The sequence below is a fragment of the Odontomachus brunneus genome, unplaced genomic scaffold, assembly GCF_010583005.1.
Source record: "Odontomachus brunneus isolate Ranch 3 - 2012 unplaced genomic scaffold, Obru_v1 Obru_scaffold_069, whole genome shotgun sequence".
Taxonomy (NCBI): Eukaryota; Metazoa; Arthropoda; class Insecta; order Hymenoptera; family Formicidae; genus Odontomachus; species Odontomachus brunneus.
This window is the reverse complement of record NW_022639519.1, coordinates 458,686-472,030: the sequence shown is the minus strand read 5'-3', so window position 1 is coordinate 472,030 and position 13,345 is coordinate 458,686. Positions and strand designations below refer to the sequence as shown.

Here is a 13,345-nt window from a genome sequence, read left to right as displayed (position 1 = left end):
TATATATATATATATATATATATATATATATGTATGTATATATATATGTGTATATTGGGTGTATACATATATATTCTACGTTAGAAGTTTATAAATATTTGTATTTCAAATCCAAAACAATAAGAATGTCCACAATTAGGTTACTAGTGTTATTAGTGTCCAAGCATTGATATTTTTATCTTATTTTGTATTTCATCCATATAATTCTAACATATTTTCTATTATGTACGACTGACAAAAGATCAATCTAATCCCCATTATCTATAATAACCCCATTTCGTGGGGCTTTCTAAATTTCTTACATTAAATAAAGCAAAAAAGTATAAAACCGTTAGAAAAGTTATAACCTAAAAGAAAATTTTATCTCTTTATTTTATTTTTTATTTTAATGAATTTTATTTTGTATATTCTTTTATTAATATTTTATCTCCCCCTCTCTCTCTCTCTCTCTCTCTCTCTCTTTTTCTCGTCTATACAACATACAATGTATTGCTTATGAAATACACATGATATCTTTTATGAAACACTGTACATATATTAGAAGACTTCTAACATCTCTTGTAAGAAGCGCATAGATTTATAAACTATAGACTGTAAATAGATTCTTATTTGTTGTGTTAATTTTTTACGGATTTGATTGGAGGGTGGAATGATTATAACGATGTTGTATTGATATTGTGATATAGAAACTACATCATGCTATTGTCATTGACAAAAGAAACCGGCTAGAATAATGTAAAACAAAGCAAAAATAACTGATTTAACGTTTACACGAGAGTTTCTTTGGCTTCTTGTAATATATCCATCTTCTTTCCTTTTCTAATCTTTAAGGTTCCCTGAATACTTACCGCAGAATTTTTAATTTACGATGTCAGAAGCGAGAAAACGCATGCATCGAAACTCTTGCATGTTATTTCCAAATAAAAAAGATGTTTGAATGAAAGAATACTTTTTGCTTAACTATTTTTGTAAAATGCTCCGAAAATTATCTTTTTCTCTTGACAATCAATAACTAATGAAATTAGCGTGCCTTGAAATGCAACCTTTCTTTTTAATCTACCTTTTTCATGATTTTACCACGTTCATTTTAGAGCTATTCCCAAACAGCACAAATCTCTACAGGATACCCTAAAGATATTTTGAGGACGTCTCCAGGACATTCTCTGAAGATCTTGTACTGTCTGGGTTTATTGATTGTCAAATAAAAAGAATAATTTTCGAAGCATTTTACAAGTATGCTCAAGCGATTTCAAGTACTCTTTCATATAAATATCTTTTGTGGCACGCAAGAATTTACAGCATGCCATTTTTCGCTTCAACGTTATAATTCACCGTAGCGAATATCCGTACAGAAGTCTTCAAAATGTTACTTTAAAATTAAATCATGATACATACTAATCGTTTAAAAATATTTAAAAATATTTAAAAATATTTTATCGCGCAAGCATGACAATATGTTTAAAGTATGTAGAATATTATCTTTCTATTATAAACTATCTAAATGACATGCATAAGTGAGAAGTCATATTTTAAATTTTTGTTTAGCATTTTGAAAGCTTGGTCGATGTTAAATATTTTTATGCAACTGTATTTGTGCAGTTATTATCTACTCGATGATTTAATACAAAATATACCGACAGGATGTTATTAAATGTTTTCGAAACGTTTTACAAACGATTATAAAACATTATATACATTTAGAAAACATATGTTAAACCAATATATGTTACTAGGCTTTATTCTTATCTCGTCGGTATAAATAATTATAACTTTATAAATTCCTAATTATCCTAACAAACTCTCATAGCCTCATATCCTTTGAAAGGATATCTTGGGGACTCGTATGGACATTTAGAAATCCTTAGAATATTTTTAGGATATTCTGAGGACTTCTGCGGATATTTAGCAATCCTCTGGATGTCTTTGGGACATCTTTTAAATCTTGTGCTATGTGGGGAATACCTTTGACTAATGAAAGATATTCTAATTTGAATTTAAAGTTAGATGAGAATTTTTCAATTAAATCGTGAAATATAAATATTATATATAATTCAACTGGAAAACTTGTATTTAACTTAAAGTAAAAATATGAGTATCTTACATGAGACAAATTTCACGTGGCAACAAGTAATATAGGTCATAATTTAATCTTCGTTATCTTATTTTATCTAGAGGATTCTTCTCATAAATCGCCTCGTATTTTTTTTTTGTAATTGTCGAAAACAAGCTTACCCAGATAACACAGAGAATTTAAAAAGAATTAAAAAAGAATTCAGTCGTATATCACCAATTCTAAGTTTATTTTAAAATGCAAAAAGAATTTTTCAGAGTTCAGTTCAGTGAAAAGAATTCTTTTTGCACCTAAAAATGAACTCAGAATTGGTGACATATAACTGAATTCTTTTTTAATTATCTATGCTATTTAGGTAGTTTAATAATGTGAATATAAAAAAAAAACATTTTTACCGTCACATATATCCCAGACAATATAAAATCTTCAGGGGATGCCCTAGGACTATTCTCAGAACGTAGAGATGTTTTTAAAACATCTTTAGGATGTTCTGTGAAGATCTATGCTATTTAGAGTATATATGACGATTTACCCCTTGTCCACAACCTTGTTTTAATTCTTAAGCTTTAAGAAATTGACCAATCACAGTTGATTATTTTTAAAATAATCGACTGTGGTTGATCAATTTATTACGGCTCAAAGATTAAAACAAGGTTGTGGACAAGGGGTTAATTTCAAGTATAAATTTAAGTATCTCTTATGAGACAAATGACACAATCTGCGTTCAAATACACTTAAAAAATACAGCTCTAGTGACGATATCAAAAGCGTCTGCTAACGTTTACAATAATCATAAAACTATCAACAAGAAGAGCAATAAAGATAATGAGTGCGTTCGGGGAGCACGCTACTAACGCTACCGCATTCTTCTATCTTTATCGCTCCTTAGATATACAACAAGGATAAAATGACACGTAGTGCAGAATAGCGCTAATAGCGAGCTCCCCGAACGCACCTAATTATGAGATATTAATAAGTTTATTCGCGTTACTTGCACTTTTGATACTTTTACCTAATACCCATTGCACATTACGTTTAGAAGGAAACGTTTTCATTGGATTTTGGTCATCATGTTTGGTGTGTAACGGGCATTAAATGCAAAAATGTTAAAAGTGCAAACGATGCAATAAACGTTTATAACGCGCTCTCCGAACGAATCGATTATTGCGCATGTCCGAATTTTCTCCCTCTATGTGACATTAGGTTTGTTCTTTTCAGCTGCACTGCTACACTGATTCAATAAGTTAAAGTAAGACAAATATATTTTATTTCACTTTAACTTATTGCACCAGTGCAGCAGTGCAGCTCAAAAGAACAGACCATTGGTCTGTTCTTTTCATAAGTTAAAGTGAGACAAGTATATATTTTCTCACTTTAACTTATTACACCAGTTCAGCAGAGTAGCTGAAAAGAACAGACCACTTATCACGTTGCTTGTTGATAACACTTGTATAATTCACCGACTTACCAGTCTTACAGTACCAGTCGTTTCGGATAAGTGCATGAAAAAACTGCCATATGCAATAGTGAATAATAAATAGCGTTTTTAACATCATTGAATATCGTCAAACATAGTTCAACGTAACAATTCGACTTTCAATCTGCAGAACGAAAGAAAAAGACGATACGAATCGATAAAAGGTAAATTTCCTTCTCTCTCTCTCTCTCTCTCTCTCTCTCTCTCTGCAAGCTTCATTCTTGTTTATTATATATTGAATAAATAAATTATCATATGTACAATAATACGTCAATATATGTCGATAATATTTATAACGTTATCGATTATAACCTTAATCTTGTACTGTTGAATTTTGTTTTTGTATAGAACAAAATTCAAAGTACAAGATAAAGTATATAAGATACTCTACGATTTACTATCATTCATATTCTTGTACAATATTAATGCTACATATGTCTTTGAAGTAATTATTTACTATTTTTATCAGATACAATAATTTAGTGTTACATCTTTTTATTACATATGGTACAATTTAATATTTCAAATTTAAATTTTGCTGCTTATCAGTTAGCAGCTTTATCAGTTAGCAGTATATAAATATTGTTTTTATTGTGTTTGTTTTCCTTTTGACCAAAGTAACTTTATACCTTTATATCTCTTTTTATATCTTTATATACCTTTTATACCTTTATACTTTTGTATATTATATATTATAAAATATTCTTATGTTTACATGTAGTTGGTCTAGAAATCTGTCTAGAATCATTGACTTAGAATATTAATCTGAACATCAAGATGGCATCAATACAGGTATATAAATATTTCTTGTAGTGATACTTCTTAATAAGTAATAATATCAAATAAATGTATAGTAGACAATATGTGGCATGTTTCTGTACAAAGGATACATATTTTATAGGTAGAAAAGTTGGTGAAATTATATACAACATTAGCTGCTACACCATCCTTAAGCAGCGCACGAATTTTGAATCCATTAAATAATAACATAGTTGTACAAAGTAAATGGCTGCAGAGAAATCTGGAGTTAAAGACCAACCAACGTTTTCTGCTAGATCATATTTTTAAATCTGGCTGTAGTGAAGTTTCCAGTGGTCTTCCAATTGATATTACTACAGAGTATGTAATTTTAATATGCTATTATTGAGCAACAGTATACATATTATAAACAATATAAATGTAATAAAATATTCTTATAAAGTTCTTATAAAATATTCTTATCCTAAATAAATTGCTCTCAGGCTCATGTCTGCTATGACATATGATGAAAAGTTTAGGGCTGTTCTGCGGCAAGTTACAATTGACAACTCTAAAAAAGAATTTATAGAAATTTGGGATAAGCAACATTTGGTGAAAAACTATGATCTATCTGCTTTGGATGTCCATGGCAATGTTTATACAGATAGTAAGAGATAACTCTCAGATTTAATTTCTTAAATATATCTATCTTATTATATATATCTTATTATATTAATAAGATATATATATATATATATATATATATATATATATATATATAATTTATATAAAAATAAATATATATAATTAAAATATATAGTATATATAGTGTATACATATATGTATGTATGTATGTATATATATAACTATATATGTATGTGTGTATTTTTTTGTTTATATTTGTGTGTTTTTTCAGGTGAGTTCAGTTCTTTCAAGTGGTCTCCTGATAATACTAAACTTCTTTATATAGCAGAAAAAAAACTTCCCAAGACAGAACCATTTTATAAGCAAAAACCTCAAGATAAGAAAGATAAGAAAGATGATGAGACAATAATTGCTGTAAGTGCTCTTTCTGATTTATTCCACATGTATGTTCCCACATATATGTTCTTACACACAAATACAGATCCTCTATATATGTCTCATATATTATGTTAGGGTAATGAATATATCTACAAGCCTCATTGGGGAGAGCAACTAGTAGGTAAACACCGACCTGTCATTGTAATCCTTGACACAATAGCGGAAACAATCACAGCACTATCTGAGATACCAGATGACCTTTCTCCTGGTCAAGTAATTTGGACGAAAGAACAGGATATAATCGGTGTAGCTTGGAAGCATGAACCACGATATTTAGGTCTTGTTGCATGCACCAACCGAGCTTCATGGATATTCTTATTGAAAGATGGGAAATATCGTAAGGAATATTTAGGAAATTGTTGTGCAATTATTTTACATATATATGTAATAAAAAAATTTATAATTTCATGGTTAAGAAAAATTATCGGACGATGGATGTGCCGTACATAGTCCCCGACTTAATCCTCGTGGAGATTATCTTGTTTGGATAGAAAGGAACGTTACTAATTTGCATCACTATACGCAAAGACTTATGTTGCGCGATTTAAAATCCGAGGAAGCAAAGGTAACGTACTAAATAATAAATTGAATCAAATTAAAGAAAGAAAGCAGACATAAAATATGTTAAACATATATTAAGCAGACATAAAATATGTTAAAATATGGTAAACATATGAAATTGTACCATTTTATTTGTAGAATGACGTAATCGTGGATATTGTGCAAACGAGCAACACAATTAAAAAAGAAAAACAGTTTTATGGAATATATGGTCGTTTAGTTGATCGTTGTTGGAGTGATGACGAGCATCTATTTTTCAGTACTCCTCAGAAGAATAATATCTTCTCCTACATTGTAAACATAAGTAAGTAACTAGATATTTAAACCAAGAGCTAACTAATAACTTAAAATATATCCTCATTGCACATGATATGAAGATGATAAACTCATTTAATTCACAGAAACAAAAACTATCGTTGAGGTGCAAAATGAGAATGGCAGCCTCAGTGTACTAGATGTAAAAGAAAACGTAGTTGCCTTTTTAAGTCAATCTTTAACGCAGCCTTCGTGCCTCATGGTAGGCTGTTTTCAATATCCAGGATTGGGTACTGGCGATATTCTTAAATTGGCGATTACAACACCACCAAATCTTGGCCTTGGCAATTTTACATACGAGGCTAATGAATATACATATGACAACGATGACGAAATAAGTAAGTAAATAGTGTTCTCTAATTTTCTATATTTATTTGGTAAACATCTCTTCGTTTTCAGAACAATTCAATTTCATTTACTTCGGACCTAAAAACGAGCAAACTAAGTCAGTACCTTTTATAATTGTGCCACATGGAGGCCCTCACAGCAATTATGCAAACACATTTTCTTTGGATTTCTCTTTTTTGACGTTATCAGGTAATAAGTGTGTGAATCATATATCGTTCTTTGTAAGATCAGAAGAAATGTCATCTGTTCAATGATTAATTTTGGGAAATTCAGGTTTCGCTCTAGTACTGGTAAATTATCGAGGTTCCACAGGAATGGGAGCCGCGACCGTGAAGTTTCTTGAAGGGAGAGTGGGAGATGTAGATGTAAAAGACTGTATAACTGCCGCAGAAGAATCATTGAAGAAGTATCCCTGGCTTGATTCCAAACGTATAGGTCTTTGCGGTGGATCGCACGGCGGATTCTTAGTAGCGCACTTGAGCGGTCAAGTCCCGGTAAGCGAATGAAATATCAAATTAACACAAGTTCCTAAATCTAATTCTGAATTATTGCGCGGTCATATGTAATATTGCATATGCAATATTCATTTTCATTCTTCATATTCAAGGATATGTTTAAAGCGGTAGTCGCAAGAAATCCAGTGATCGACATCGCCTTCAGTTTCAGCTCATCGGATATCCCAGATTGGTAAAGAAATATTTGCTCGTACTTTATACTTTTTTCACATCCTTGATTATTCAATGTCCCATTTGTATTTCAGTCGCAATGCTCTGACTAAGGAAGAGAAAATAACATATCTTCATGATGTGTAAGCTTAATCGTTATCTAAAATGTAATCGACGCATTAGATATTTTTCTTATAATCTTGACTGAAATACAGCTTTTCTTTATTTAAATGTATGCGTATGAATTATGTACGCTGGAATAATTCCTACAAAACGTACAGAACATATTCCTGTCTTTGTAAGCGCCACGCTCGTCGTATTTGCACGACGAATATAATTGAACTTTCTGTTAAAGGTGCGCTGCGGCGATCGCTTCTTCGTACAACGTTTTAAAACCTGGCAACCAAACCGATTTCACCAAGTTGTTCGTGAGAATGCTGGAATGCTCGCCAATTGTTCACGTCGATAAAGTTAAGGCACCGACTCTAATTTCCATTGGAACGAGCGATCTGAGAGTATCTTGCTTTAATGGAAAGTCGTGGTATCATCGTCTTAAAACCAACAACGTGAAAACTAAGTAAGTCAGGTTTTGTGTCCGAACATAACACGTATATTGATACTTATTTATTAGTAGATTACTGATAGGATACTTCATTATCGTTACAATTTTATTAAAAAAAAATTATTAATGCCATTACAGATTGCTCGTATACGATGACAATCATCAGTTACTGAGCGGATCAGCCGAAATTGATCACATCATCAACGATTGTATCTGGTTGCTCGAGCATCTAAAGAAGGATGATAATGCAGTACCCAAAAATGAGGAATGAATATTATTTATGCTTGATTTCGAACATATTTATTTGTGTATATATAGATCTTTATTATCACAAATTTTCAGAATATATATTAATGCAAGATTATTACATATACTTTTCATAAAGAACAGTATTCGTTCTCCAAAATATATACATACATATCTGTGACATTTGTATATTGTTATATAAAATTTGTATACTTTATATGTGTGTATATATAAGTTATTATAAACATATGTCACGCATGCCATGTCATTTATTAAATGGCGAATTCGATTGGATGCACTGAGTGCGCACTAAAGCTTGTTCATAGTCCGTTCTTATATTTACGGTCGTCTTAATTATATTTTCTTATATTTTCAAAAACTTTTAGTCAACAAAACCATCTATACGGATACTGTATAGATTCAGTATAGATACTGTATAGATACTGTATAGATACTGTATAGATACTGTATAGATACTGTATTTCACTGGTTAAGAAATATTTAGAGATGTATTTAAGACAATTTTTAAGTATAAGAACAAACTGTGAACGAGTCTTAATGCGCACTCAGTGTACACTAGTGCATCCAGTCGAATTCGTTAAAAGTATACTGTAATACAAGCGAGTTATAGACCACTTCCACATATATATGGATAAACATTTGTGAGATACATTGAAGGATCTCGTCAAATTTATTGTAAATTCTATTGTTTCTGGGACAATCGTACCTAATATAATAATATCGATTTTGCAAATATTATGGCAACGTACGGTAATATAAATGCAAATAACTACCGTTAAGATACACCTTTAACTACAAAATATTTAAAAAAAATCTATATAGTTAAGGAGATTGAAATACTGCATCGTTACGAAGATACAAAAAGTTATTTCGTTGAATATCAAAAAGTTACTTCTACGCCTTTGCTTCTTCATTTTTTCTGTATAAAACTTATCAATGTCCTTATATTATCGACATTATTTCTCTTTCAACACATTTATTATAAGATATTATAAAACGCGGTATGATTTAAGAATTTAAAAAAATAATACGACAGACTTAAAAGCTATACGAAAGAAAAGAAGAACAGCTATAAGTTGTATATCTAAATTGTAAGCTGCACAATTAACTTCACTCCTTGTAATCTCAGTAATGTACAAAAAAAACAACGAATACATTATATTTAATTAATGATAGTAATTAGGGATGTGCCGGATATTCGGCAACTATTCGGTATCTGGCCTATCCGGCCATCTTTTTACAATTCGACCGGATAGCCGGATTTCATTAGTATCCGGCCGGATAACCGGATATTAATTTATTAGTATAAGTTTGAAAGTTTGCGCCATTAATGCAGGATTCGAAATCCAAAGTTCTCTAAGAACAAACAAATTATCTTTTATTAAGTCAACTCTGTAATATACAATCTTTCTGAAGATTTATTTTCAACAATGCTTGACAGTGCCGTCAGAGTAACCCGCTCTCTCAGAACACAATACACGATATGCAACGCGCGATATCTAATGAGCGTACAATTTGCCGGAATACTAGTACTCTGATTGGATACTCTGATGTGTTGCATCACACATCGTACTGGTCTGCAAGAGCCATAAGAAAAGAAACAAAAACTCTGTTGTAAAGGGTGAAGCCCAGTTGCACACAATCCGATTAGACACGGAGTGTAATGATTGGTTATATCTACTTGGATTTAGTAATTCACTAGATAAAGCAGAGCACTGGTTGGTAGTGTGCAATTAGAACAGTCTCGTTGTAAGCTACGTGATGTAAATATTCTGCAAAAACATCTTATAGTCGATTTTAATGACCAATTATTAAAATATATGGCAAATATAAGCAAACGTTATGTAATGTACTATTTATGTAAATGTTAATATAGAAATTTCTTTGGAAATTAGTATCGGATATCCGGTATCACGTTATTATCGGATATCCAGTATCCGATATCCGGCACATTCCTAATAGTAATGCGTGTACTTGATTTAAACAATACAATTTAAACACTATTTTTTCGATTCAGTTTGAAACGCAATCCAATAAACTTAGCCAAAGAACTTATTTTTCGTGAAAAATAATCCTGTTCTGTTCCTGTTCTGAACTGCATTGAAAAAGTATTCCAAATGTATTGAAACCAAGTATACAATGGTGTAACCAGATACACGAGAGGGCTGCATTTCGACTGCGAGGATTAAAAGGATTGCATCGATCAAATCGAGTGCAATCGAGATCGACATAACGAATATTTATCAATTCATCAAGACCCTTCGCAACAGACTCCTTAGTTCTAGTTCAGAAGGCTACAGGAACCTACTCGTCGTGAGAAGAAGATGATGCGGTCGCATACGACATGCATCCCGAACTATACGCTCATCCAGTCACGTCATTGACCGCACGTGTACAACGCGGCGTCTAATTAAAACATTAGACGACGTGTTGATAAGTTGAAACACGTCTAAACACGATTGGATTCAATAACTTACGATCTGGCAGGATTACTTTGTTCAGGGAACAACGAGTCGTAACTGGGCGGCAAGTCCTTGTCCGCGACAGGGGAGGAGACCACAACTTCCAGCATGGGAGCGGTAGGCACCGCGCGACTAGCTGGACCGTCCGCGTCAGGCGGCAACGAGCCTGGCCGCGAACACACGTTCGGTCCGGCGCAATCCGACGACCAGCACAACTTCTGCGAGCGCTTGCAAATCCACAAGCACATGACAAAGATGATGAAGCACAGAATAACGGTGGTGACCGCTCCAACGGTGACCTCGGTCGTATTGTCTTCCCGGGATAGCACGTCTGTGTTTGGTGGGCAATTTGCTTCGTCTGAGCACACGGCGAAATGACAGTTCTGAATCCCGTCACAGATATACTCCCTCCGGATGCAGCTATCAAAATCGAACTCCTTGAAGTGCAACTTATCCGCAATATTGCTGCATTCTGCAAGTGGATTGGTTAACAAGGTCAGTGTACAACTTCTATTCCTCTGTGTGCGTTAAAACTTCTGGCTACCCGCCGTGAAACTGACAACAAAAGCGAGAAAATGTATGCGCAAAATCCCTACAAAATACGTCGAAATAAAAAGATATATCCGGAAAATAATATTTGCAATTGATTAAGCACACCTTTAAAATATTCCAAGTACTTTGTTTTTGCTTTTGTAATAAAAAAATAACTGTAAAATTAACGTAACACCCAGTCTACTTTTTTAACCTATTTTTTCTCGTGATTCTATCACGTAAATTTTGCGTTTATTCATTGTTTTGTTCAAACAAAAAGAAAGTGAACTATTTTACATATCTAGTTGATCGATTGCGAGTCATTTATGGATTTTTTATTTTTTTATACATATCTTTATTATCTTTTTATTTCTACGTATTTTGCAAGTATTTCCTCCCTTCTGATATCACAAAACAAAATGGCCATAGTGAAACACAGAAGTTTTAAAATAATATAAATGTTAAAAAAAGAACTCTTTAGATAATAATCATCAAATAAAGTAGGGCAAAATACGAGTTCAGGTAACAGTGCAATAAAACCAAATGAAATATTGGTGATCAATCTTATACACTACTACTTCTTGTGCCTGAACTCGTATTTTGCCTTTTTTTTATTTGATTATAATATAAATGTATTAAACATACTTCTGTATGGAGTATAAATTATTTTCAGATCCAAAGTCTGTCCACTTAGTACACTCTCTTTCGAGATAAATATTTCAGTTTCTAGTTTCCCTGTTTTTGTAAAGTCGTTAATTGGCTCAAACTCGCTGTAAGTGTTATCATGTCTGAAAAATCCTTCAGCAAAGTATGGCAAGCTGCGATCTATTGACCCACAGAACTTGTTTGTTTGATGACCATCACTCCTTTTAAACTAATGAAGCATTTATTAGAAATCTAATTACGAGTATCAATTACAATTGCATCACTTAAGGTGCAATCTGGAGTAATTCTCTATTCTATCAACAACAATTTATTGTGAATTTCTTCAATGTAAAATATATGTACACATCTTATTTACATGCAAACTGAATTTACTCAGTTCTGAGTACTCAATTCAGTTAACTTTATCAACTAGGAATAAAGCATTTAGTAGAATAATAGGTTTTAATTAGCACGTTATAAGCTAAAATATTCTGAGGAAGTTAAATTTATATGAGAATTTGTATTCAAAATTTGGAAATCTTATACAATTACAACAGCATATCTTTAAAAACCTTATGTGATGCATAAAAGCTAAAAATATATTTAATTCTAGAACAAATATTGTGTATTTCTATAACAAGTATCTCTCTTTTTCTATGATATTTATTATATTCATAAGAATACTACAGAGAGAAACAGCAAACAGAAGTTAAAAATGCAAACCTTTTCAGTACAGAATCATGTCAGTATAGCTTAGTTATATCAGAGGAAGATGTCCTCTGTTTATTTCTGAATCATGTGTCACAACTCACCTGTACATAATCCAAACAACTGTCTGTAGTGTCGTTTCTACGGAAAAACATCTTCTGAATAACAACAAAGAGGCCCTCTCCTTTGGCAGTTTTGAAGGTAAATTTACATTGGCGATTATAATTATTGCTCCAGTGTTCGAAGAAGCGCTTGGACTTAACAATCGCCGCGGTGGCATTACGTATTTCGTGCGTATGGGCTTTGTTTAACGGGTTGCAGATATGATGGTTCTCAAGCGAATCTGAAGCGAAAACATATAAAGAAGAGCAAGGTACAAAGGACCAGGGAAGCACAGGGGACCACCACTTATAAAACATAGATAAACAAACGCCATCTGTTTGAAAATGAAGAAATTACAGTAAACAGACAACTGCTAATAGTGTAATGATAGTAGGCCATGTAAACAAAGTATAGAGAAAGTTGTAACAAAAAAACTGCAAAAGGGTTACTTTTGAAGGTATGCTTGTTAAAATATAATATTAATATGTTAATATTAATATTAACATATTAATATTAATATTAATATGTTTGTATAAAGTAATATTATTATTGTGTGTATTATTATTGTGAAATCAATTTCAATCAATACAGTATTATTATTGTGAAATCAATTTCATAACATATCCACAATACATTAATGAAGTTATATATATATTTACATATTTTTACATTGTTATATAGACATAAATACATGTATTTTATTTTAAAGTGTGTGTTTGAGGCACAGAGGTCTGGTATTGTTGGAGGCACATATATTAATGTATATATATATATATATATATATATATATATATATATATATATATATAT

General features: G+C 31.8%; 2 protein-coding genes across 4 annotated transcripts in view; one reads left to right on the top strand and one right to left on the bottom strand.

Annotated features, from left to right (window-relative positions):
* Window positions 1-3,450: 3,450 nt before the first annotated feature.
* LOC116846794 (acylamino-acid-releasing enzyme-like) lies at window positions 3,451-8,283 on the top strand. Of its 3 annotated transcripts, none has more exons than XM_032821083.1 (15): window positions 3,451-3,712; window positions 4,279-4,340; window positions 4,450-4,667; window positions 4,790-4,953; window positions 5,203-5,345; window positions 5,445-5,706; window positions 5,786-5,934; window positions 6,069-6,234; window positions 6,332-6,583; window positions 6,645-6,782; window positions 6,867-7,087; window positions 7,201-7,280; window positions 7,354-7,401; window positions 7,614-7,835; window positions 7,959-8,283. In XM_032821083.1, exons 2-15 carry the CDS (start codon window positions 4,326-4,328, stop codon window positions 8,089-8,091), a joined length of 2,211 nt encoding a protein of 736 aa, XP_032676974.1. In that variant the 5' UTR covers window positions 3,451-3,712; window positions 4,279-4,325; the 3' UTR covers window positions 8,092-8,283. The 3 variants fall into 3 exon arrangements, with proteins under 3 accessions (XP_032676974.1, XP_032676973.1, XP_032676975.1); XM_032821082.1 differs by having other exon boundaries at window positions 4,270-4,340; XM_032821084.1 differs by lacking the exon at window positions 7,354-7,401 and having other exon boundaries at window positions 3,455-3,712; window positions 4,270-4,340.
* LOC116846797 overlaps window positions 8,105-13,345 on the bottom strand; it is a 6,420-nt gene continuing 1,179 nt past the window's right edge. The window contains exons 2-4 of the mRNA XM_032821088.1: window positions 12,538-12,776; window positions 11,726-11,954; window positions 8,105-11,021 (exon numbers count right to left, since the gene is read on the bottom strand). Of these exons, the coding sequence (XP_032676979.1) occupies window positions 10,561-11,021; window positions 11,726-11,954; window positions 12,538-12,776 (929 nt within the window). The 3' untranslated portion in view covers window positions 8,105-10,560. The remainder of the gene's footprint in view (window positions 11,022-11,725; window positions 11,955-12,537; window positions 12,777-13,345) is intronic.